The sequence below is a fragment of the Elaeis guineensis genome, chromosome 7 (genome assembly GCF_000442705.2).
Source record: "Elaeis guineensis isolate ETL-2024a chromosome 7, EG11, whole genome shotgun sequence".
Lineage (NCBI taxonomy): Eukaryota > Viridiplantae > Streptophyta > Magnoliopsida > Arecales > Arecaceae > Elaeis > Elaeis guineensis.
In genome coordinates, this window is record NC_025999.2 from 30,418,209 (window position 1) to 30,446,090 (window position 27,882).

A 27,882-nucleotide genomic window follows, 5' to 3' on the forward strand; every position below is an offset into this window, starting at 1 on the left:
TAAACTTATCATTTCAAATGATGTTTTTGAAAACGACATTTCAAATAGTATTTTCAAAATTATCATTTGAAATGATAAGTTTATTTATTTATTTTTTTTATTCATCATCTATATAGAAAAAGTAGTGATGTGGATACTATAAAACGTCATTCTAAATATTATTTTATAAAATTTATATTAATTTGATAAATAAATTAAAAATTATATTATTTTTATAAATAATTTTTTTTAAAAATTATTTTAGTAAAGGAGTCGACTTTCTTTTGTACATTGAGCTTTTTTTTCTTGGAAAGTCAACGGGTCCACGAAATCTGGGGCGCGTCCAATCACATGCACCACGTGTATTCTTTGAAAGAAAAAAAAAAACCAATTCCACCACGGAAAAGAAAAACGTATACAGGCGGAGGAACTATTATATTATATAAGGAAAGGAGGGAAGAGTGGGAGAGGAGAAGAGAAACGTCTTTCCCCTGTTCCCCTTTCCTCCTTTCTTTCCTCCTCCCGTAAAACCTAATTTTTTAATCTCCACCGGAGATAAAGCGAGGGAGAAAGAGAGGGATGGAATTGAATGACAATGCCGGATCTTTGGAGAACAGCGGAAATCACCGGCCTTCTGTTGGGTCGGAGAAGGTCATCATCGACACGGATCCCGGGATTGGTATCACTTTATGTTACTTGAAAGCGATTGCTTTGCCTCTTTGATTTTTTTTTTTTCTTGATTTGCTGTTTGCTGTTTAAATTGGGAGTTGTAGTGGAAGTTTTGTATAATTCCAAATGTTTGCTTGTGTGTTTCTCTTTTTGGAGATTTTATTTATCTGAGAATAAATCAAATAGAGAAAAAGTTTATGTTTGATGGATTTTTAATATTTCTTTCGATAATTTTGATGGGTATGGAAGAGAGAATCTACTAATATAAAAGATTGCTTCTTTCTTTACGACATTTTTTTTTTGTTGCTTCACAAGTTTCTAATTGATCGAGTCAGCTAGGTTTATTGGTCTGACTTGGTTAGGTTAGGATTAAATTATAACAAATACTTGGTTTCTGGGTCGTTTTCATAACTTTTTTCCTGTCCTTTCTTGCTTGATACTTGTCACCAAAGACAGAAAGAAGGAACAGGAACTTGATCTTGGATAGGATGAGATGAGAAAGGAATTAGAGAGGCTGGTATCAACCGTGCGTTTAGCACTTGACTGGGATTTTCCATTAATTTGTGATGCAGCTCATCAAGCCGTTATTTTATTTTATTTTATTTTATTCATCAAATCATTATTTTTTTAATTTTGTTTGTGGTGTTTGATTCAATCCAACTTAATTATTTTGAAAAAGATTGGATTAGTTGACCCAAATCTGAACCAAATCTTTTTGTTTATTTTTAGCCAAATGGGGATGCCAATTTAGATTTATGGAGACCACGTGATTCTTCAATAGATTTATTTTATTAGAGAAGAGAGAAAGAAAAGAAAAAGAAAAAAGAGAAAAAAAGAGGAAAGAGAAAAAAATGATATTTTTGGACCAATCAAAAATGAAAAAAAAAGGAAGAAAGACGGTTATAAATATTGGCTCTTGGATCTTGGAGAAAGAGAAGAAAGAAAAGAGATTTCACAAAAATTCTAAATCGTTCTCTCTTTACGTACGACATCCTCACTATCTTCTAATTTGTGGTCACTTTTTTCTCGCATTCAGATTGATCTCTCTTTCCTTTTCACTTCTTCTGGATTCTCCTTGCCTTTCATTCTTTTCGTGCTGGAATTTGTCTACTGCGATGCCGCTAATCTTGGAGGTTGTGGATACCCCATATCTGGTGAACCGATTGCAACCTTGAACCTTCTTTATCTTTGCCTTCTCATCTAAGATATCGTAACCTATTACCTTTTTAATCTTCCATCAAAATCCATCTATATTTTTTTAATAATTAAGCTTGAAAAGATTCAATTCCTGGACATTTCTTTTGGGACTATTATATATACATGGTGTTGGTGTATTGAACTTAGTTATTGACCTTTCATTTTTAGTTCTTATGATTGTTGTTAATCAAAATCTAAATTATGTTGCTATTAAAATATGCTTTATTTTTTGTGCTAGACTCTTAAGTTAACTAAAAAAATCTTATCAAATTTAGATTCAAAATCTAAAATTGTATTTTATCCTTTAAAGCCCTCTTTCCATTACACTGCTGCAGTAAAATGGCTGTAGCACTACAACAGCGCTTGTGGCTACATTAAGTGATATCAGAGCAAGTTTTGATCCAAGAACTTTCATTTATATGCATTATTAGAACCATACCTCATTGCACACATATTGTATGAATTTGTCCCACCTGCACTTCATTGTTGTCTAGAAAGATTGAAAAAAAAAGCATTAAAAATCCATCTCTTGCATTTTGTTGGCTATTTATAACTTTTTCAAATTATCAACACCTCATTGTAGGATCATTAGCATCTCAAAATGACGAACAATCACTTAGAAAACCTTAGGGATTGGATAGAGGCATATGAAAGAGAACAAGAGGCTATGAGAAATATGCAGAATCAATAAAATCAAATATAACAAATATTAAAAGCCATGAACATGACTCGTCAACATAATGGGGATGGAGCTACCAACTTTGAGAGCGACCCTGATGTAGAAGGATTCGACCTATCTCTTAGGAGAAATCAGCCAATCCAACATCAAGTGAACACCACATGTTGGGATCAGGGTATTAAAGTAGGTGTTGATGAGTTCAAAGGTAAACTAGAAACCAAAGAGTTCCTAGATTGGATCAACAAGCTAGAATATTTCTTCGAGTGAAAAGAGTTCCCCAAGGACAAAAAAGTCAAGTTTGTCTCCCTTAAGTTAAAAGGTCATGCCTCAGTTTGATGGAAGACTAGGAGAAAATTGCCTCTTGGGAAAAAAATGAAAGAGAAGCTTAGAAAAAAATTTCTTTCAGCTGATTATCGACAGATCTTATTCCAAAAACTTCACAATCTTAAGCAGGGATTTAAGACGGTGCAAGAATACACTGAGAAATTTTATATCTTGCAAGTCCGTAATGACCTTAAGGAGGATGAAGAATAGCGAATAGCTTGCTATCTTGTTGGGTTTTGCCCTTAACTTCAGGATGAATTAATCATTTGCAATTTTCTGTGGATCGATGCGGCCTACAATCACGCACTTATGGCTGAGTCTAAGTTGAAAAGGCAAACATTCCGATAGGGAAACACAAGTGAGAAGATCACTGTAGGAACCTAATCAACCTCAAAAACTGACACCCAATCCCCTCTAAAATCTGTTGTTGATACTAAAGATAAGGAGATTTTTGGTCCTAAGCCCTCAGGATCCAATATCACTTATTACAAGTGTAGGCAGCTGGGCCATAAGTCATCTGAGTGCCTTTGAGATTGTTTCAGCCTAAGACAAATTTGATTGAAAATGTCTATGAGAGTAAATAGGAAGAAGAAATAGAAATGCTATAGAAAAATGCTAATAGAGATAGCAAGATCCTCGATGAGATTGCTGAAGTTACCGAACCGAACCTAGTGATGAACCGAGTCCTAGTAACACCTAAAACTGCTAAGGACAATTGGAAACGATGCAGTCTTTTCCGAGCTATCTGCAATGCTGAGGGAGAAATTCTGCTGTCATAGTTGACAATGGGAGCATGGAGAACTTTATCTCCCAAGAGATGGTTGACAAGCTTCCGTTAAAAATTAAGAAGCTTGCACAACCTTATCAAATTGCCTGATTTAAAGATAAGGATGAGGTTTCAGTAATGCGAGAAAATTTAGTTAAATTTTTCATCAAGAAGACTTATACTGACGAGATTTGGTGCAATATAGTGCCCATGAATGTATGTCGCTTCTGAGAAGACATTGGCAGCTTGACCGTAGCACCATACATGATAGGAAGAATACATATATAGTCACTAAGGACAATAAAAAGATTAGGCTGATTCTGCTTAATAGTACATCAAAGTCGAAGCCTAAGTCAGATTTATTATAAAAATCATCATCCACTGAGGGGCAATTTGCGATGGCCTTGAATGAGTCCCAATTTGCCAAAAATCTAGCAAGATCTCCTATGGTTTATGCCTTGGGGATAAAAAAAATAATTGAAACTCTTGAGGTTTCCTTGGCTATTCGACCATTATGAAACGAGTTTTCTGACATCATACCGAAGGAACTCCCTGATGGCCTATCTCATATTAGAGATATCCAGTACTGCATTGATCTGATGCCAAGGGCGAGCCTCCCGTATGTAGTCCATTATAGGATGAGTCCAATAGAGCATGAAGAATTGCATCGACAGGTCACTGACTTGTTGAAGAGGGGGTACATTAGTGAGAGTATGAGTTTTATGGCTGTGCCTGCTCTCCTTGAAGGAAAAAAAAGCCTGTTTCTAGCAGATAACCAGGGTTGCATCTAAAATTTTCTATATATTGAACTAAATAAAGATTAAATCTTTATCTGTATTGCAGTGGAATAGGGATCAAATCTCTGAAATCTGGATTCAAATCCTCGCGTAGGCCTAGATCTACAGGTCCTCTACTTCGTGCACATACCAAGCTCTGCAGGAAAGCGGTATGAAGCTTCAGATTGAAGCACCTTCGCAAGGCCACCAAGGGAGGGAAGAGAGATGCTGGGTTGATGCCTCATACCAGCAAGGAGGGCACCTAAAGAAGGCCCACGGCAAGAGAGGAGGGAGCGGCAAGAGAAGGGACATGCCAAAGGTGGGACGGCCACAATGCCTCACGCTTTTCTCTCTCTCTTTCTCTCTTTCAGACATTCTGATTGCTTTTTTTTTATAGGTAGAGATCCTATTTATAGATGATTCCCCATGACCCAATAAGATTAGGATTCTTAATTCAAATAAACTTTGAATCAGTCCATAACTTATTAAAGGAGTCCTAGTTGAGAAAGGATTGGCACCTAACTTGGCACCTACGTGCATCCACTCCCACACCCATATGGGACGGCTCATAACCAGCACCATACTAGGTGTTGGTCGGCCATGGAGGTGAGAGAGTCAGTGAAAATGGACTCTAAGGATCTCATCCAAAATTGGGTCAATTTGAATCTAATTCGAAGCTGATTCGAAATAATTTCGAAAGGTTGTCAATCCTAAACTATTTAGGATTTAGAACTAAGTCTAACTTGAAATTTTGAACCCAATAAAGTCTAATTAAATTAGATTTAATCTGAAATTAATTAACATTTTAATTCAATCTCTCATAGACTCCTTAGATCATAGATCAAAAACTGTTCATCTTCAAGATTAAATCTGAATCTCATATGTAGTGCTAGCTAGACATAGTCAACTCTTCAATTCCATATGATCCATAATTTAATTCTCAATCAAGTTAGTCTATATGTTCAATCAGGTCGAGTATTTCTAAATTGGACATACAAATATAGGCCAATATTTTTTTACGTCACCTGACTTTTGACGTGACTCCACAAGTTCGAACACTAAGCTGGTAGCACAGGAACCATTTCTTGCACTAATCGAAGATACCATCTAATAATAATTTTCGATGTCTGGATAAGTTGAATAATCGCAAGAGAATATTTCAGAATCTATGCATATGGTTACCGCATAATTCATCCCTTTGACCCTGAATGCTCTAGGATGATCCAGGGTTAACATCAATCCTAAGTATTTCATTCAGATTGTATTTCAACCTTTCAAATCCATCTCATGGATTATTTTGGCCTAAGATTTTACTAAATTGAAATACAGCGATATATCAGTTTCTATAATCCGGAGGGATCAATCTCATCTTGATCCACACACAAACTTCACAAGTATTTGAGCGTACCTAGTAGTATTTCGTCACTGTATTAGAAATTCAGATAATCCGGCACCAAAGCACAGTGAGTTGCTTGCAAGTCACTATAGTGATCTCAAGTTTGAGAGATATTTATGCTCATACACTTCGCGAGCAACTTTTGACAGTAGAACGCTCAGCAAGTGAGTCCCTTATTCAGTGACGATGTACTCCTAGATCTCATCTGTATACCATACCAGTGTCACCATACTCCTTGGTTAAGAGGACAACCAACCCATATGGCACACAACGACATTCACTCGATAAACGTCATCGTCCTGTAATAACGTATCATTTGATCACGAACATGTTTAAGAACTATACGATAAATCCTTCTTTATCGAGTACTAATATAGTTCTAAGAACTTCATCACAACACAAGAGTTCTACAAGGAAGATGCAACTTTGTAATGAATAATGTCAAAATAATTTTTATTTATCAATGAATAATTCATATACAGAAGGAACTCAATCGTCATACGATTGATTTTAGGACATATTTTCCAACAACTCTCATTTGGACTAAAGCCAATCGGGACAGTATTTTATATCCATCTTTCATTTGAAATCATCGAACTCTTTGATCTCAAGAGCTTTAGTGAAGGGGTCGGTTAGGTTCTCCTTTCCGTCAATCTTCTGAAGCTCGATGTCATCTTGGTCCACGATCTCTCGATCAGGTGATAGCAGCACAGAATATGCTTGGTGCGCTGGTGCGATTTTGGTTCTTTCGCCTGAGTTATGGCTCCAGAGCTGTCACAATATAGCAGGACAGGGCTATCAATAGGATGTGTAACTCCCAATTCGGTGATGAATTTTTGCAATCATACTGTCTCCTTTACAGCATCGGGTGCAGCAATGTATTTCGCTTCGCAAACAGAATCGACTATAGTATGTTGTTTGAAACTCTTCCAGCAAACAGTTCCTCCATTCAGGATAAATATGTAGTCCGATATGCTTCTGCTGTCATCACAATCTGACTGAAAACTAGAATCAGTATATTTCACAAGTTTCAGATCAGTGTTTCTATAGATAAGCCATTGGTTTTTAGTATTTCTCAAATATTTAAGGATTGTCTTCACAATTTTTTAATGATTTTCACCTGGATCAGACTGGTACCTACTCACTATCCTTAGTAAATAGGTCACATCCAGTCTCGTACACGTCATGGCGTACATGATAGATCCTACTATCGAAGCATATAGTATTCTACTCATACGCTCTCTCCTGAGGGATTGTCGGACAATCCTTCTTGGAGAGAATAATTCCATGACCTATCAGAAGATAGTCTTTCTTAGAATTCTCCATATTAAACCGTTTTAGTATGGTATCAATATACGTGAATTGGGATAGACCAAGCAACCTTCTAGATCTATCCCTATAAATCTTCATTCCTAGGATGTAGGATGCTTCTTCCAAATCCTTCATGGAGAACTGTGATGGTAACCACAGCTTCATACTCTACAAATTTAGGATGTCATTTTCTATTAACAGTATGTCATCTACATACAGTACAAGGAAGATGACTACAGAATCGGTAGTCCACTTGTAGACGTAAGACTCTTCTCCATTCCTAATGAAGCCATGCGTTTTGATCACCTTATCAAAATACATGTTCCAACTCTTAGATGCCTGTTTAAGTCCATAAATGGATCTATTAAGTTTACATACCTTAGACTCGTCTGTGGATATGAACCCTTCAGGCTGTATCATATACATCTCTTTTTCCAGCTCTTCATTAAGGAAAGCAGTTTTGACATCCATTTGTCAGATCTCATAATCTAAATGTGCAGCTATAGCAAGCATAATCCGGATGGACTTTAGCATTATCACAGGGGAGAACATCTCGTCATAGTCAATATCATAATACTGACAGTAATCTTTGGCAATTAGATGGGCTTTACAGGTCTCTACCTTTTCGTCCGCTCTTTTCTTTTTGAAAATCCACTTACACTCTATGGGTTTTATCCCTTCGAGTGGATCAACCAGTGTCTACACACTATTGATCTACATAAACTCAATCTCGGACTTCATAGCCTCAAGCCATTTCTAGGAATCGAGCCTTTGCATGGCTTCCATATAGATGATCGGATTCTCATCGTTCTTATCTAGTTCGATGGCGTCATCATCCCGGACCAAGAAATCATAGTATCTGTCCGACTGATATTGTATTCTACTGGATCTCCTCAATGGTACTTCTACTGGCTTCGGATTCGATTCTTCAATCAAATCTAATTCTGTGTGTGTCGGTTCTTCTACCTCATAAACTTCACTAAGTTCAATTTTATAAGCATTAGCTCCTTTAAGAAACTCTTTTTTCAAAAAGACTATCCTGTTGCTGACAAACAATTTTTGATCTTCAGCGAGATAGAAGTAGTATCCTTTAGTTTCTTTTGGATACCCTACGAACAAACATTTATCGGACTTAGATCCACGCTTATCTGTCTTTAAACGCTTGACATAAGCTGGACACCCCCAGATCCTAAGGTGTAAGAGCATCGGCTTACGTCTAGTTCATATCTCATACGGAGTTTTATCGACAGATTTGCTCAGCACTTAATTCAAAATATAACAGACAGTTTCTAGAGCATATCTCCAAAAAGAGATTGACAGACTCGTAAAGCCCATCATGGATCAGATTATGTCTAACAAGGTTTGATTCCTCCTTTCTGACACCTTGTTATATTATGATGTTCCAGCAGTAGTCTACTGTGAGAGAATCACATTCTCTTCTAGATATGTCAGGAAGTCACTGGTGAGGTATTCATTTCCTCGATCTGATCGAAGGATCTTAATACTCTTCTCAGTCTGTTTTTCTACTTCAGTATGAAATTGTTTGAACATGTCAAATGATTCTAATTTATGCTTCATAAGATAGACATATCCATACCTCGATAGGTCATCTGTAAATGTAATAAAGTAGTAGTATCCTCTTTTGGCACTTATATTCATAGGTCTGCATACATCACTATATGTTAGACCTAGGACATCGTTGGCTCTTTCATCTTTTTTTTTAAAAGGTGATTTAGTCATCTTATCAAGCAGATAGGATTCGCAGGTTGGTAATGATTCACAATCATCTATTTCAAGGATACGCTCCTTGATTAATCTGTTAATCCTATTCTTGTTCAGATGATCAAGCCTATAATGTCAAAGGTAGGATTCACTAACATTGTCTATTTTAGGACGTTGACTAGATGTGTACATTACACCAACAGACCGTGATATTATGTATATGCCATGTCTTAATTATCCTCGCATAATTATAGTATTATTCATAATGATATCACAAAAATCATCCTTTATTATAAACTTAAAACTAAGTATGGTCAAAAGGCCTACAGAGATGACATTCATCAAAAAAGAAGAATAATAATGACAATCATCTAATATGACACTATTAAATTCGAAGACAAGTTGCAAAGTTTTCAAAGTCAGAACTGGAACAAGGCTTCCATCTCCAATATTCAGAAACCGCTCGTCCTCTTGAAACTTCCTACTTATCTGCAGTCCCTGCAATGAATTGCATATATTAATTGGACTTTCGATATCCAATACCCAGGTAGTAGTATCACAAATAGAAAAATTTCAAGGAGTTATCATATAAGTACCTTATGAAGTAACCATTTGCTTCTTTCTCTTGTTCTTAGGCCGGTTTGGATCAAGGGTGGCTATGTAAGGAGGATAATTTTTTTTTCAATGATCCAGCTTCTTGCAAAAGAAGCATTCTGTCTGACTCTTATCGACTTTCGACGTTTTGCTCTGCTTAGGATCGACGGCACAAGTTTTCTGCACTTTCTTCTTTTTTTCTCTCCTAGAGAATCGATGATCTGCAGATGAACCTCCCACAACATGCACCGGCTCCTTCTGGAGCTGGTGGTCCTTCTCAAAAGTTTGCAGTAATTCTAGCAAACCATAGTAGTTCACTGCAGGTTTCGTCATTCTATAATGATTGAGAAAGGATAGGTAGAATTTCGGTAGCGAGTTGAGGATAGCATTTTGTCTAACTGTTCATGCAACGGAAAGCCAAGTTTGCTCAGACGTTCAATCTACTCAATCATATACAGTACATGATCGGTGATTGAAGTCCCCTCTCGCATACGGATATTGAATACTGCGCAGGAGGTTTTGTCTCTCCGCATCTTCAGAGATGTCGAAGGATTCATTCAATATTTGAATAATCTATTCTGACTGCGCATCCTTAAACTTACAGCTAAATTCATCATTCATGACGGCCCTCATCATACAACGCACAGTCGTACGGTCATTGAACCACTTCAGGTAAGTATCTCTCATGGTACGAGGAGCGTTAGCAATAGGTTCTTCAGGTGCCTCATCTGTAAGGATGTACAAAATCCTCTCGTGCTTCAAGATGATCTTCAACTTTTGATACCAGCTATCGAAATTGGATCCGATAAGCTTATCGCTGTCCAATAGTGAACAGAGGGATAGTGTGTTGGCCATAGCTGAAAGAAAAAAATAAAAGCCTATTAGTATATGAATTACTTTTAATCCCGAAGATATGGACTTTAATCTAAAGGTTCTCTCATTATTTTGTACAAATTAATAGTCTCTACCTCCAACTCGAGGAATTATATTAATTCTTTAGCTGGTTCTAGAATCCACACAGACTGTATTTGAGTCCGAGTGTGACTCGGCCAATCCTAGTGCATCCATCGGTAGGTTCATAACCAATTATTTCTCCAAACAACTTCTAGCATTTAGGTTTTGCCTCAGGCATCCCTTCAGCAGGCGTGTGGTGCCTCCACTGAAAATCCTGGTTAGGTCCAACCATTAACATGACAACATCAAGTGCATTTAACAAATGGATATCCAGGCCCGAGTATGGCTCGATCAACCTAAGTATTGATCTGAAGGTATAATAAGATAATCATATGATGGATGATAATTCCAATACGTAATAGACACCAGACGTATGGCGTCTTCAATGCCTATTGAAATATTGGACTAATTATCATGCATCTTAATAGGAGGTTATGAATAAGTTATCACCATAACTGTATCATTTTATGGACCTAATTATTTAGAGGAATTGATTTTATTGACTTGAGAATAAGAGAAGAAGTTGATCTGCAAGTTGTAAATCCTCTCACTGACTTCAACAAGTCATGTAGAGGATTAGACACAAGCTGGTCTAAAGACACCTAAGTCAGTCATACTGATTTATCTTGATGGCATGGGTCAGCTTGAATCAACTAGTGATCTAATCAAAATATAATCTACCATGTTGGCCAAGTAAGTGAGATCAGTGGGAGGGATATGCCATTAACTCACCGTAGATGCTATCTAGGTGAGTAGCTCCCAATTAATAACACTTAATCGAATCTGTCGGACTTACCTTAGACACCAATTGGTTAATTAGTTTTGATTTGATTGACCAGAAGATTCAGGCTCAACTACGGAGCCATAATCATGGTCCATTTATTAAGGTAAAAAATATGGACTTAATTAAACTTCAACTATTGAGATTGATCTAGAGAAATTCTGACCTAATCTAATTCAACTCTTGATTAGATTTAATCAATTTTTCTACTTAGTCCATATATGTTTCTAATCCTAGATCTAACCCAATAAAAGGACCTGATTCATGCTAACCCATAGCCCATCGATTTATGTGGTATCTTAATGATCTTCAATTTTCAAATTTAGATCATTTAAACTTAATTTAAAATTAAGTGTGTAAAATATGTGCTTCAGTTTGTAGAACTATTCTACCAGAGTTTCAAGTGAAGCATACTATATGTTTCAAGTTATGAAAACAAATTTTTATAATATGTTTAACAATTAAACATGCATAGTTATGATTTAAACTTTATACATACATCATATGCATCATGACAACTTTTAGATTAATACCGATTATATCTAGTATAACATATTTTTTAGATTTTAAAATAATTTTATATCTGAATTTATCTTATTGTAATGAATCATAAATCGCTTTAGATCTAATCTAAACATATTTATGATCAAAACAATTTATAAAAATTTGTTTGCTTTTCTTCTTTATGAAATCGGATCACAATGACACCTCTACACATCATAAAAGTAATCCGTCGAATGGACAAAAGAGGGAGATTAATCTTTTCGATCTTTTATGATCGGACGGTCTGATGATCTCACAATCCGAGTACTGGACTACTAAGATCTGAAATCTAATTTCAACATGTAATTTTGACAAAACAATTTATGTTATGAATATGTCCTTGATCTTATCAATCATATTCTTCATCTAATCTAATTAGATTTGATGCATCATATACATCATATCAGATCTGAAACACATTTTATACTGATTATAAAACATCAATTTTAGATCTGATATCATATAAAAAATTGATTAGATGTAAGCATGAATGCATAAAGATTAATTTTCTGGTTAAATCTGTTTTGATGTAGTTTAGAATTTTGTTAGAAATTAGATCTGAAAATCTATCAAAACATATTCAATTCAGATCTAAATTAAGTCCAACTTCATAACTGAAATAACAACATTAAAATTTTGTTAAAACTAATTTAAAATAGATTTTAAATCAGGTTGTTATTTCAATAAAAGTTAGCACCAATAAAATTCTGTTATAACAAATTTATAACAAACTTTAATCAACCATTGATTAGGTTTATATAATCCAATCAAGATCAGATCATAAATTTTATTTAAATAGATCTAAATCAGATTTAATATCTAATATAAAATTTTAATTACATACAATATGTAAATAATCTAGAAAAAATCAGTTATGCATCCATGTATCAAAGCCTAGCTTTGATGCCACTTGAAGGGAAAGAAAGTCTGTTTCTAGTACATAACCAAGGTTGCATCTAAAATTTTTTATATATTGAACTAAATAAAGATCAAATCTTTACCTAGATTGTAGTGGAATAGGGATTAAATCTCCAAAATTTAGATTCAAATCCTCATGTAGGTCTAGATCTGTAGGCCCTTTACTTCACGCGCACGTCAAGCTCCGTAGGAAAGCGGGATGAAGTCTCGGATTGAAACACCTTCGCAAGGCCATCAAGGGAGGGAAGAGAGGTGCTAGTGTGGCACCTCACACCGGTAAGAAGGACACCTGAAGAAGGCCCACGGCAAGAGAGGAGGGGGCGGCAAGGGTGGGATGCTCACAATGCCTCACGCCTCTCTCTCTCTTTTTCACACAATCTGATTACTTTTTTTCATAGGTAAAAATCCTCTCTATTTATAGATGACTCTCCATGACCCAATAAGATTAGGATTTTCAATTCAAACAAGCTTTGAATCAGTCTATAACTTATTAAAAGACTCCTAGTTGAGAAAGGATTGGCGCCTAACTTGGCACCTACATGCACCCACGCCCATACCCATATGGGACGGCCCACAACCAACACCATACTAGGTATTAATCGACCATGGAGGTGAAAGAGTCTCAGTGAAAATGGATTCTAAAGATCTCATCTAAAATTGGATCAATTAGAATCCAATTTGAAGCTAATTTGAAACAATTTCGAAAGACTATTAATCTTAAATTGATTAGGATTTAGAATCAAGTCTAATTTGAAATTTTGAATCCCATAAAGTCTAATTAAATCAGATCTAATCTGAAATTAATTAGCACTTTAATCCAATCTCTCATTAGGCTCCTTGGATTATAGATAAAAAACTGTTCATTCTCGAGATTGAACCTGAACCTCATGTGTAGTGCTAGCTAGATATAGTCAATTCTTCAATCCCGTATGACCCATAACTTAATTCTCAATCAAGTTAGTCTATATGTTCAATCAAATCGACTACTTTCAAATTGGATATATAAACATAGGTCAATACTTTCCTATGTCGTCTAACTTTTGTGCGTGATTTCATAGGTTCGAACACTAAGTCAGTAGCACAGGAATCATTTTCTGTACTAATCGAAGATATCATCTAGCAATGATTTCCAACATTTGGATAAGTCGAATAATTGTAAGGGAATATTTCAAAACTTATGCATATGGTTACCGCATAATTTATCCCTTCGATCCTGAATGCTCTAGGATGATCTAGGATTAACTGTCAACCCTGAGTGTTTCATCCACATTATATTTCAATCTTTCAAATTCATCTCCTGAATTATCCAGACCAAGATTTTACTAAATTGAAATACAGCGATACATCAGCTCCTATAATTCTGAGGGATCAATCTCATCTTGATCCACACACAAACTTCGCAAGTACTTAACTATACCCAATAGCCTTCAGTCACCGCATTAGAAATCCAGATAGTCCGGCATCAAAATACAGTGAGTTGTTTGCAAGTCACTATGGGATCTCTGGTCTGAGGGACACTTATGCCCATATGCTTCGCAAGCAGGTCTTGATAGCAAAATACTCGGTGAGTCACTTGTTCAGTGACAATGTACTCCTATATCTCACCTGTATACCATACCAGTGTCACTATACTCCTTGGTTAAGAGGATAATCAATCCATATGGTATACAAACGACCTTCACTCGATAAACGTCATCATTCTGTAATGATGTATCATTTAGTCGCAAACATATTTAAGAACTATACGATAAATCATTCTTTATCGATTACTAATATAGTTCTAAGGACTTCATCACAACACAAGAGTTCTACAAGGAAGATGCAACTTTATGATGAATAATGCCAAAATAACTTTTATTTATCAATGAATAATTCATATACAAAAGGAACTCAATTATCATACGATTGGTTTTAGGACACATTTTCCAACACACCCAAAAAGGACAGAACATGACGGATGCGTATAGATAGTCGTGATATCAATAAGATCACACTGAAGTATAGGTTCTCCATCCCTAGACTCGATGACATGCTTGACATGCTAGAAGGTGGGAAGAAATTCTCTAAGGTCGATTTGAAGATTGGATATCATCAGATCCGTATCTGACTAGGAGATGAGTGGAAAATGGCTTTTAAAACCAAAAGACTATATGAATGGTTGGTTATACCCTTTGGGCTATCTAATGCCCCAAACACTTTCATACGTACCATGAATCAGGTATTGTGGCCGTTCATTGAGAAATTCATCATGGTATATTCGACAATATTTTGATCTATAGCACGAGTCTTGAACTCCGTCTGAATGATTTGCGACAAGTGCTTCAGACCTTGAGAGAAAATTCGTTGTATCTGAACCTTAAGAAGTGTACCTTTTTAACTGACAGTCTTATCGTCCTAGGCTATATTGTGTCTGCCAAGGGGATTAAACTAGATCCCGTTAAGATTAAGATGATTCAAGGCTTGACAATCCTGAAAACCATAACTGAGATTCGAAGCTTGCATGGACGTGCGTCGTTCTATCGATGCTTCATTTGAAATTTCAATTCCTTGATTGCCCCGATCATAAACTGTTTGAAAAGGAGAAAATTTTGTTGGACTCTTAAGGTGAAACAAAGCTTCAAAAGGGTTAAGGACAGGCTCACAAGCACACCCATACTTGCCCTATCTAATTTTGATACGGTATTCGAAGTTGATTGTCATGCCTCACAAGTGCGAATAGGGGCTACATTATTCCAACAAAAGTGACCCATAGCCTTCTTTAGTGAGAAATTGAATGATGCTTGATCGCATTATTCTTTGTATGATCTCGAGTTCTATGCGATTGTGTAGGCCTTGAAGCACTGACGATCATATTTGATTCATCGGAAATTCATCCCTAGCTCAGACTATGAGGCCTTGTGTTATTTGAATTTCTAAAAAAATTTTTAACAAGAGGCATGCCAAATGGACTGTAAATCTATAAGAGTGCACTTTCTATTTGAGATATAAGTAGGATATAGTTAATGAGATTGCTGATGCTCTTAGCCGTAGGATCCATCTCCTTATCATTGCTTCTTTACAAATTGTAGGACTTGAGGCTATTAAAGATTGGTACAAAGATGACCCTTACTTCAGACCTATTATGAAAAATGTTTGTCTTCTGACACTAGTTTATCCTCCAATTTCTACGTTGAGTCTAGATACCTTTTTAGACAATCCAAGTTAGGCATCCCAAAGGGTTCGCTGAGAGAGTCCCTAATTCAAGACCTACATGGTACTGGTTTAGGGAGACACTTCGGATAGGATAAAACCTGGGGTTAGTTCAAGAGCGCTACTGTTGGCCAAACATGCATAGGAACGTAGAACGATTCGTTCAATGTTGTATGACCTGTCAAATATGTAGGGGTCAAAAACAGAACATGGGCTTATATACTCCTCTACCCATTTCCTCTGCTCCTTGGGAAGACGTCTCTGTAGACTTTGTTCTTGGCCTACCCAAAACTTCACGACATATTGACTCAATCTTTCTGGTTGTAGATCACTTATACTAAAATGATCCATTTCATTCCTTATAAAAAAGATATTCGATGCATCATATATTACAAAACTATTTTTTAATAAAATTGTGCATTTGCATGGCATTCCTAGATCAGTCACATCAGATAGGGATACTAAATTTATAAATTATTTTTGGAGAACTTTGATGACCAAATTAGAAAGTAGATTAAATTTTAGTAGCCCATATCACCTGCAAATTAATGGATAGATAGAAGTAGTAAATCGATCTTTGGGCAATCTTTGAAGATGTTTAGCAGATGAAAGACCAACACAATAGGATTTAATCTTACCACAAGCTGAGTTTGTATATAATAGTTCCATCAATAGAACCATTCGAAAATCTTCTTTTGAAGCCCTTTATGGCCATCCTATTCCCCATTTTCTTGATCGAACATTCATTCCATATTTTGGTAGAGTTAGTGCAGAAGCCGAGTCCTACTTGAAATAGATTCAGGAGGTGCAACAGTAGGTTCACAAAAGGTTGCGGGATTCTACTACTAAATAGAAGGCAACAATGAACCTACACCATTGAGGTATGGGTCTTAGTAAGGGAGATAGTATTTTGGTCTATTTTATGAAGGTGATATTCCTAGCCAGAAGTTATAGCAAGCTGGGTAGGAAGAAGTTTGGGCCGTTCAAGATTCTCAAGAAGCTGGAGAAGAATGCTTACCTTATTGATCTGCCACTAGAAGTGTCTGCCTCTCCAATCTTTAATATGAGTAATTTGTTCGAGTAACATGGAGAAACACCCACTACTACACATGTCGAAGTGCTATTTTTCATTGCAGATGCAGAGATGACATCAGAGGGCATGGAGCAGGTTTTGGATGTTCGCAAGATTGGGACATGTCGGGATACACATCACCAATATTTGGTACATTGGCAAAGACGTTGAATGACTGATAGCAGCTGGATTTCAAAAATAGAGTTGCACTAGTTTTGAGAGAATCTGTACCAAAGCTATCAGGAGGCTATCTCGACGAGGTCGAGATTTCTCCCATCCAGGGAGAACTGATGCTGCACATCAAGCCATTATTTTATTTTATTCGTTAAATCATCATTTTTCTTTATTTCATTTGTGGTGTTTGACCCAAATCTGAATCAAATCTTTTGATTTATTTTTAGTCAAAGGTATCCAACAAAATTATCTTATTAGAGAAGAGGGAAAGAAAAGAAAAAGAGGAAAAAGAAAAGAGGAAAGAGAAAAAATGGCATTTTTGGATCAATCAAAAAGAAAGAAGGAAGAAAGAAAAAAGAAGGTTATAAATATTGGCTCTTGGGTCTCGCAAAAAGAGGAGAAAGAAAAGAGATTTCACAGAAATCCTAAATCTTCCTGTCTCTGCATATAGCTTTCCCTCTATCTTCTAATTCATGATCGCTTCTTTCTCGTGCTCAGATCGATCTCTCTTATTGGAGTTTGTCCATTGTGGTGCCACTAATCTTGGAGGTCGTGGATATCCCGTATCTGGTGAACCGATTGCAATCTTGAACCTTATAGATCTTTACCTCTCATCCAAGGTAATCGATATTTCACGTAAGCTCATAAGCTATTACCTTCTTAACTTTCCATCAAAACCTATCCACTTTCTTTTAATAATTAAGCTTAGAAAGATTCAGTTCCTAGATGTTTTTTTTGGGATTATTATATGTACTTGGTGTTGGTGTATTGAACTTGGTTGTTGACCTTTCATTTTTAGTTCTTATAGTTGTTAATCAAAATCTAGATTATTGCTACTGAAATTTGTTTTATTTCCTATACTGGATTCTTAAATTCAACTTAAAAGATCTTATCAAATTTAGATTCAAAATCTAGGATTGCATTTTGTCCTTTAAAACCCTCTTCCCACTATACTGCTATAGTAAAGTAGTTGCAGCACTGCAACAGCACTTGCGGCTACATTAAGTAGCATTGCAACAGCACTTGCGGCTACATTAGTTTGCCTCCTATTCTTTGATGTATTCACATTTAAATTACCCTTCCTAATCAGTATAGCCAATGTGTCCTCTTCTATCTCTAAGTTGGAACCTGTATTTAGTTTGATTGTCCCCCCAAGTTTTTATAACCTGAACTTTAATTAATTGTCTCAAAAATTATAATTATTAACTTGCAATACATCTGCTTATTCCTAAATAGCACAATTATATTTGGTTAAAGGAAAATGAGTAACATGCATTAAACCTTGTTATACAATCATTGGCAGCATAGTGAAATCAGATGGAATTTTAGTTCCATATCCATTTCTTTGTCACATTACGGTCCATAGAGTCCAACATTCCAATGACAGGTGTAATACATATTTTACAACTTTCATGTCTGTAATAGATATAATTATATTAATAATTTCAATAACCTGTTTTATGTATGCACACATCCTATCATATCTTTATTATTTTATTATCTTAATAATTATATTACTTTGGTGATACCTCTTGAGAAAGTTTCCTTCTTCCTATGCTTCCCACTTTGTTAATATCTTACAACGAATGACCAATTTTCTTCCTAGAATACTCGCAGAATAACATTGGGTATGAACTGGAAAGTGAAAACAATGATTGAGAATATTTATTATCTCGCTCAGACTCTTTATAATAATTCACTGCTGGACTAAATTATATATATGTATATCTAGGTGGGCTCTTGAATACTAGACATTGATGATCAGTCAGATACCTAAGCAACTACTATGGATCACCAAATGCCAAAATATACATTGAGCACTACTCAAGTGGCAAACCCTTTGCAGACACCTAGGAGAACCTGCCTAGGTGTTTTCCTAAGTAGTAATCATTATAATAGTACTTCTAAATCCATATTTCCCTTAACATCTTCATCTTCATCTTCATCTATTCACATATGTAGCCTCCAATGTACCCGATTGCATGGTACCTAGCACAATTGATCATTTTTGGTCAGCTAATTTTTCTTTGTGAATCTCATAAATCTATGATAATTCATGGCATATTTTTAATCATAATGATTTTTGTGCTATTATTGGGCTTAAATAAATGATGAAACAATTACTTGTGGTAAACATCTCCCCATGTTTGAAGACCGAACCCTTGTTTTGGAGGATAGGTGCAATCACTAGACTACTTCTCTATTTTCAAGATAATGCACAATACTCCTAACGACATCTCCTAAGCTTTCACCCCAATTGCTTTTCTTTGATCCTGAATATCTCATAGTTTATTGATTTATTTATTCAAATTTTAAGTTCGGGAGTTATCATACTTTAAAAAGTTTTATGATATGTTGAAGTGACTACTTTTGCCCTTCCTAGAACTTGCAACATATAATATCTATTTGAATCAAGGTCCACAATTTCGGTACCAGATTTTCGTATTGATACCTTATTGGTTCGGTACGATACAACCAATATGGTACGATATGCACCCATATTGAATATCTTTCTAACCATTTTTCTTACTTTTTATCTTAGTATGCCTCTATGTGGATCGGTACATACCTTGGCACACATCAGTATACCTCGATATGAGGCAGTACGGGATCTGTACCAATCTAAACTTGAGTTTTGTACTAGTTCCACTTGGTACTATATGGTACGCCCCATGCTAGGCGGTACAGGACTTGTATGGCACGTCTATGATTTGAATCAATGTAAAAAATGTATCTCCTATGACACAACCATTCAATTTTTCTCCCCCTTGATTACAGATGATAGCATGACAATTATGATGGCATTTCAAACACCAGAAATTGAAGTTTTAGGTTTGACTACAATATTTGGCAATGTTAGTGCAGAAGATGCTACTTCCAATGCTTTACTATTGGTATGTATTTTTCCTTGATTCTCATTCTGCGTGCTATAGTATGGTTTTTTTGTGTGTCCAATTGAAGCTCGCTTGCCTGCTTTTCTTGACTTATGACTTATTTCTTTGGAGTATTGTTCTGATGTTTTAGAAACGCATTTATGATGATACATAACATATAATGTGTAAAAGGATAGTGTGAGATCGCAGGGCGTCCAGATGTTCTGGTAGCAGAGGGCAGTCATGAGCCTTTAAAGGTATGACTTCTTGTCATTGACATATACTTCATCTGAGGATTCCGATTTATCAGCAAAATTTTCTTTCTTATTTTATTTTGATGACTATCTTGTTCAGTTCTGAGCATGGGTTTTCATCTAATACAATTGTTAATTTCTTCTACGTTGTGAAATGTTTTCTAGATTTGATTGAGATTGTCGTTGTGCTCATTTGGAATGTCTCTGCAAACTCCAAGTATTATTTGACTTATTTTATATGTTTTCTTTTAATAGTCTGCATTTATGAGTAACCTGGATGATTATATATGATAATCGCAGTATTGCATCTACTTTTCAAGAGTGCAAATGTAGCAAATTATCCATATTTTTTATGCACAACCCCTAAAAATATGTGTTTACACGTTTATGAAGTCATTTATGATTTTGCCAAGCATTCTTGTACTGATAATGCATGATAGCATGAGCATTATACACTGCATGGTAGTTATGTATAATATTAGAAAAGCTGATTATATATATATATATATATATATATATATATGTATGTATATATATATGTATATATATATATATATACATGTACACACACACATATACATACATACATACGTACATACATATATATATATATATACACATCTATATATATGTATATACATATATACATGTACATATATACACACACGCGCGCACGCGCGCACGCGCGCACACACACACACACACATATATATATATATGTATGTATGTATGTATGTATGTAGGTACGTACATACATACATGAATATATATATATATACATGTATGTATGTACGTACGTACATACATACATGAATATATATATATACATACGTACATACATACATGTATATATGTATGTATGTATATGTATGTACATATATATATGTATGTATATATATGTAAATATGTATACATACATATATACATGTACATATGTATACATACATATATACATGTACATATGTATATACATATATACATGTACATATGTATATACATATATACATGTACATATATATAGATGTACATACATATGTACATGTATAGATGTACATACATATGTACATGTATATATGTATATATGTATATATATATATATATGTACATGTATATATGTATGTACATGTATATATGTATATATGTATGTACATGTATATATATGTATATATCTATATGTATATGTATATATATGTATATATCTATATGTACATATATACATATATGTATATATGTGTGTGTGTGTGTGTGTGTGTGTGTGTATCATGCTTCCTAATGATATGAGCCACCAAATAGCAATGTAGTTTTCATTATAAAAGCCATCTAATAATCATTAATAATCATTCAACCCCTAGAGATTCCTTGAACAAACTTTCCTTGATATGATTTCATGTCTATGTGGTGCTATGGCACTTAGAAAATCTAATTTATGTTCACTTCATGTTACTTATGGATATGGATATATTCATTATCTTGTTGCACTCGACTTTGATGAATTTGTGGAATGGTTGGTGTTGTGCAGCTAAGCAACCCAAGAGAGGGAGGGGGTGAATTGGGTTCCACAAAATTTTTAAGTGATATGTGTCACAATAAATGTGCTTTTGAAAATATAAGTGATGTGTAGTGGCAAGTATAGGAAGCATGCTAGATAAGAAAGCAAGTAAACAAATATACAAGATAAGAGAGCAAATCAAGAGATCAAAGCATCACAAATACAAGAGTTTATAATGATTCGGTGTCAAACCCAGCACCTATATCCACTCCTCATGCTCCTATTTGGAAATTTCAATTCACTAATTGTTCTCAAATGATTACAATATCGGATTCCACCAACTAAACACCCTAACTTTCCCCAAGCTAGTCACTCATTTCTCGCGACGAGCAAACCCAATATACTTCGTTTCATGGTACAGATCAATCTTTTCCTAAGTTTTGGTATACCCAAAACTTGTTCCCATAAGTCCAAGAAAGATACAATAAGAAATAATTAAAACTCTTTAATGAGCACAATAAAAACAATAAGAGCACTTTACAAATTAATGGAGAAGTCTTTGAATGCACCCCTCAACTAAAAGTGAGTAGTGAATGCACTTGAGAGAGGTGGTTGGAGTTGAAATGAATGCTTCTTACACTAGATGCTTTAATCTTTTTGGAGAAATTTTTTTCTTGATTATTTTTATATTTTTCCTCCTATTGAAAGTCTTTATAGCCTCAATGAATGTTGGAAAATCATTACTAGCTGTTTAAAGCCATGAAGAGTGGTTAAATGACATTAGATGTATCTTTTTTTTGGGCTGAAAAACTAGCCATTATGGCATGTTAGGGCCCAGGATTTGACTTCTATAAAAAAAATAGAGTTAACTCTTTGTTTGGCCTTATGGCCTAGCAGGGGTTGAACCTCAGGTCACCCTCTGGTCCATGGGTCGACACAGGGATCGCCTCCTGTGGCGTGCCAAGTTAGCCAAGTGTGCCAAGTGCCAGCTTTTCCAAAAATAAAAGGGATGACCCAGGGGTTACCCCCTAAGTTTTTGGGGTAAGCCCTTGATGCTCAGAGTACTGATTTTTCATGTTTTTAGCCTCCAAATATCACGAAATCACCTCTCATCCTTTCGAAATCATCTTTGAATACTTTGAGGCTCTCAAAAACTATCACCCTTGTCTCCAACTTAGAAAATGACCTTCTTCATGCATCCTTATGTGCTCAAATTTTTTTGGACTTTCCTAAAACAACTTTTTAAACTTCTCCAAAGATATGTAGCAATTAGTACTCCTCTCAAATATTTTATAATCATCAAAATCAATTCTTAGGTCAATAGTTGGCATCATGAATTTTAGTTCATTTCATCTAAATCAGAATCTTTAATGGTTCCAAAAAAATCAATTACGATAAAACTTTTGACCTTTAAAATCAGTTAGTATGAGGCGAAGTATTCCCAGAACCACCACTTGTAACACTGAAATTATTTCCAAATTTGAGAAAGGTATCTGTTATCTAAGTTAAGAAAACTGTCGCATAAATGAAACTGAGAAAATGTTTTTTGAGCTGTGATAAGAATTGCATGATCAACTTGTTGTTAATCTTCTATTCTACCTTTTTTTTTGTTGCCATTTTAGTGCATACTGGATGTGCCACACTAGAAAATTAGAGGTTCAAGATTTTGTATTACTTTAAAAGCTCTTCATTAGGCAGGAAAACAATACACTTAGAAGGCCTGATTAAAAAAATATCACTTGTAAAATAATATAGTATTATTTTGATTTGGATGTATATTAGAGAGTTGTCTAGATCTACCTCATTTTTTTAGATTCTTGTTTGAGTCCAACCTCTTTTATCTAAATGTTAATGAAATGAACAAATTGCTTGGTTCATTTTTAGTTACCTGCTAGTGTCAATGTCCTTTTGCCTGGGTACTTTTGTTGCATTATCTTGTCACATATTCTATTCAAGGGAACATAAGTTCTTTGTTAACTTAAAATGAGTCTCTATTGTTATTCAACTGAGAAAGTTACCTTATACTGATAGGGAGGAAAGCCACGTGTTGCTGACTTTGTACATGGATCTGATGGCCTTGGGAATATATTTCATCCACCACCTGTGGGGAAAAAATCTGAGAAAAGTGCATCTGAGTTTTTGGTTGAGAAGATTTCTCAGTATCCTGGTGATGTATCAATACTTGCATTGGGACCATTAACAAATTTAGCATTGGTAAGAGTATTATTCCATCATCTATTTGATTTTTCTGCAATAGATGCTAATGTCTCCTACTGAAATTTATGTTAGAACCTTAAATTGGAAAAGTTATAACTTTAATTAGTTGCAAGATGGTCTGTGTATTTTATATTAGTTTCTTTCCCACCATTATGATTTTGATTTTCTTGACCTGGATTTTGTGTGCTTAGGCCATCAAAAGAGACTCGTCCTTTGCTAGAAAGGTGAAGAGGGTAGTTATACTTGGTGGGGCTTTCTTTGCATCTGGAAATGTCAACCCTGCTGCTGAAGCAAATGTAAAAGAATGGACTCATCATTCTTTCCATGATATGTTATGGTTTTTCTTATCTTCTTTTACATGTTTATGTGTTTATCTTTCCCTAGTTATTTGGTCTTCAAAAGATATTCTGTACCATATAGAAGCTTCTTACTGTAGCATAAGTAATTTTTCTATTATAATCAATACAATTTATTGAAAGAAAAGAATTACCTTAATTGATCCATGAGGGGTCAATTGAGGTAACAATTCAGCAAAAGAAAAGGACTCATTTTCTGACAACAGGAACAGAATTATGCTAAACATAGAGCATGTATGCAATAGTTTCTTCTATGTGTGACTTGAGCAATGAAATTATTATGAAATCCGCCAATTATTCCCAACTTAATTTATGATTCTTATCTTTCCATGTGAACATAGTGACGAAATACATTATTTGTACTCTTGGTTGGATGAGCAGAGAACACGTGATTACCTGAATTTCTTCACATATTGTTCTTAACTTCGATATGAAGTACACTAACCACTATTTATTTCTTAATTCTTCTGAGTTTCTAACAAATTTTTGCAAACCACTCCTAATTACTTGAGTATGGATTTTATCCACATTGAAATGGTTGCTGATTCATAACATCGTGGTTATAACTGTGACAATATATTAAATGTCCCTTAAAATGTAATATACATTCCCTGGCTCATAAAATTGCATTGCTTGCATCACCTTGTATGATAATTTTATTATTGGAGTTAAAGCATGCTTCTTATCTGGTGTCAACAAGGCTGGGCCCTTTGTTATATTTACAGTATTCACTTCAGTAGGCCTTGACACCACCATAAGTATCACACCCTTATCATCCTTCACAGCACAAGGTCTCAAGAATCAGTATACGAGTACCGAGGGCAGGAGTTTGCTGCTTTGGTTTCAGGCCCATATGCATGTCTATTGTCTCACAATATCATTTCTCCATTGATATGTTCTCTATACTTTGGCTTCATACCTGTATTAGGATTTTGCATGTCAAACCAAGTTTCGGTTTCTTATTTTCCTGACCTAGATGGTGAATGTGGCTGGTTGCAGTATTTTAGCAACCATTGGAGACCTAACTCTTGGCTCCATCTCATGAAAAATCTCTTTGAACCTTATTCTGACTTTTCAGTACTTCCATTGGATTTGTTTAATTGCTTCATTAGACTTGCTGATGTAAATATTTTCAAGCCATCATTGTAGTGTTAAGTAATAGAGTTGAGAAAATTCTAAAGATTTTCACTCACTTTGCAGATCTATGGGGATCCAGAAGCTGCTGACATTGTGTTTACTTGTGGAGCAGATATTGTTGGTGTTGGCATAAACATCACTACTCAAGTCAGATTTACAGGTTCTAGTCCCACGCTAGGCTTTTAAGTAGGTTTTTGTGGTTGCTTTGTAATTTTCAACTCTCATTATGTGTGCAATCTGTGATTGCAGATGAAGACCTCTCAGAACTAAGAAATTCAAAAGGAAGGCATGCGCAATTCATATGTAACATATGCAAGTTCTACAGAGACTGGCATGTGAAATCTGATGGTGTCTATGGTATATTTACATTTGTTCCCTATCATTCCTCATTCTTACTTGCAACCACCTCTCGAATGGTTTGACTTAGACATGTTTTATAATTCAGGGATTTTCCTCCATGACCCAGTCAGCTTTGCTGCACTAGTCCGACCAGATCTCTTTACATTCAGAAAAGGGGTTGTGAGGGTGGAGACACAGGGCATCTGTGTGGGCCATACATTAATGGACCAAGGATTAAAAAAGTAGGAGTGTAAGTTGATTTCTATTGCTTGTTCTTGGTCTTTATTGATTCTACTAAACTTTTGGTGCAGGTGGAACACAATTAACCCTTGGTCAGGCTATTCACCAATTTCAGTTGCATGGACAGTTGATGTGCCTGGAGTTCTTGCATTTATCAAAGAACTACTTATGAAACCATGAAAACAGAAATCAGTCTTAGCTACCCATGTGATTTGTGCTATGGATCTGATATGGTGGTGTTAGCTTTTCTGTTTATTTAGAACCTGCTTCTCTCTTCTTCTTTACGGCTGTAAATGTTGGATTTGAAAGCTTGACTTGTCACATTGAGTCACCAAATATTTTGGTGAAAAGCATCCTTTGGTGAAATTTCTACATGACAGCTGTTACATATTTTATTAAGTGAATAGATCAATTTCTATTCCATGATTGAAACATTATCATCTGTTTATCTATTAATGTGAGAACTGCTCAACTACCTGATTTTGCTATTTTAAATGTCTTATGGTCAGGGCCCTATAAAGAGACAGGTTTAATAGCATATGACCCAAAATCTTGATCAGTTGTGTTCAATGATGTGATATTTTGCTCTCAGTTTACTGTCCATGAAAGATGCAATATGGCTGTCTTGGAGAGAGCATATAAATTTTACTGCACTGCAAATAGGGGTGAAATTGGAAAGAAAACAGAAGAGACAAACTGCTCTTAACTAAGAGACTGGTTAAACAACCTGGAGGACAATAAAAACAATTTCAAGCTGATGAATTTTTATTGAATTAAAGAAGCTGGGAGGAAAAGAATGCCAGCTTCATGGTAATGTTCCTGCTTATCTCTGTTCGCTCCTAGCAATATGGTATGGCCCATGGCTATCCTTGTCAACCTTGCATCTGCTGCCTTAATTATAACCAGCAATTGTTTAGATTTCTTCATTGAATTTTCCATGTTATTCGATGAACAACTCCTCGAAGAACTTGCCCGTCCCCTCTCTCTCTCTCACACACACATTATTTTATCTTAGATTTGGTGCGTTGGTCATCCCTTCTAGGAGTTTCAACAGAGACATCTGTGACCTAGCTAATAAATTAACCAAAATGATCCCCTATTGTCCGATCGGTAATCAATTTTCTTGATTGTTTATATTTAAATGGTAATTACAATCTTAATCTATTCTACCAGTATAATCTGAAATAAGGAGAGTGGAGATGCGAATCATTAGAGTTTATATTCCTATAACAAATAATCATCAACAGTGTTCAGTCATAATTGTCTTTATGAAGGAGGATCATGACGAAATTGGGTTGAATAAAAGAGACTGGTTTGTAAGAATCCTTTCAAGTATAAAAGAGACTCGTCTGTAAAAATCCTTTCAAGTAAAGGTGAAATCCATCAAAATCATCAAGAAAATGAATGACTACAAAATAAAAAGCGACCCAACGGGCAGGGTCAACAAATGTTAGAGGTGTTTCCATTGTAGAGTTTTGACTGATCAACATGAAATCTGTCTAAATAATCTCACCATACCTAGGCTACTTAATTATCTGTCCCTATCAAGAGTCAAGTGACCTCATCAACGAAATTAGTAGTCAACGATTCTCTTCTATTTTCATCTCTGGATTTAACTGTCCACTCGTAGCTTCATCCATTCGTCTCTGCTGTATTGACACGAAAGCCCTCGTAAGAATTAGCTATAGAAAAAAATATTTCAAGTTGTACTTGTATTATGTCTAAAATAACATTGGAGGTCTTCAGATGTGTCAAATTCGCCGACGAATGGAATATTATTTGATTCACAAACAAAACTTTATTTCATAACAATCATTAATATTGGAGATTTTGGAAACAAAAATTTGATAACTCATATGCATCTTCTCTCGTATATCCAAACCCACTTCCTCCCTTTATTCCAACAAACTTTTTTTTATTTATCTAATATTAT

The 27,882-nt window shown here is 35.2% G+C and overlaps 1 protein-coding gene across 3 annotated transcripts; it reads left to right on the plus strand.

Moving 5' to 3' along the window:
* The first annotated feature begins 431 nt into the window (after window positions 1–431).
* On the plus strand, window positions 432–26,375 carry LOC105061383 (probable uridine nucleosidase 1). Of its 3 annotated transcripts, none has more exons than XM_073261106.1 (9): window positions 432–658; window positions 19,823–19,938; window positions 20,115–20,174; window positions 23,692–23,874; window positions 24,069–24,173; window positions 25,434–25,530; window positions 25,620–25,727; window positions 25,816–25,951; window positions 26,021–26,375. In XM_073261106.1, the coding sequence occupies exons 1-9, from the start codon at window positions 559–561 to the stop codon at window positions 26,127–26,129; spliced, it is 1,014 nt and encodes a 337-aa protein (XP_073117207.1). In that variant the 5' UTR covers window positions 432–558; the 3' UTR covers window positions 26,130–26,375. The 3 variants fall into 3 exon arrangements, with proteins under 3 accessions (XP_073117207.1, XP_073117209.1, XP_073117208.1); XM_073261108.1 differs by lacking the exon at window positions 432–658 and adding an exon at window positions 1,785–1,802; XM_073261107.1 differs by lacking the exon at window positions 432–658 and adding an exon at window positions 16,959–17,664.
* Window positions 26,376–27,882: the final 1,507 nt, after the last annotated feature.

Coding starts and splice junctions, on each gene's coding strand:
- LOC105061383 (XM_073261106.1), top strand. CDS start 559: ATGGAATTGAATGACAATGCCGGATCTTTGGAGAACAGCGGAAATCAC. Junction 20,175..23,691: donor GCAGTCATGAGCCTTTAAAG/GTATGACTTCTT, acceptor TTATACTGATAG/GGAGGAAAGCCACGTGTTGC. Junction 25,531..25,619: donor TACTCAAGTCAGATTTACAG/GTTCTAGTCCCA, acceptor CTGTGATTGCAG/ATGAAGACCTCTCAGAACTA.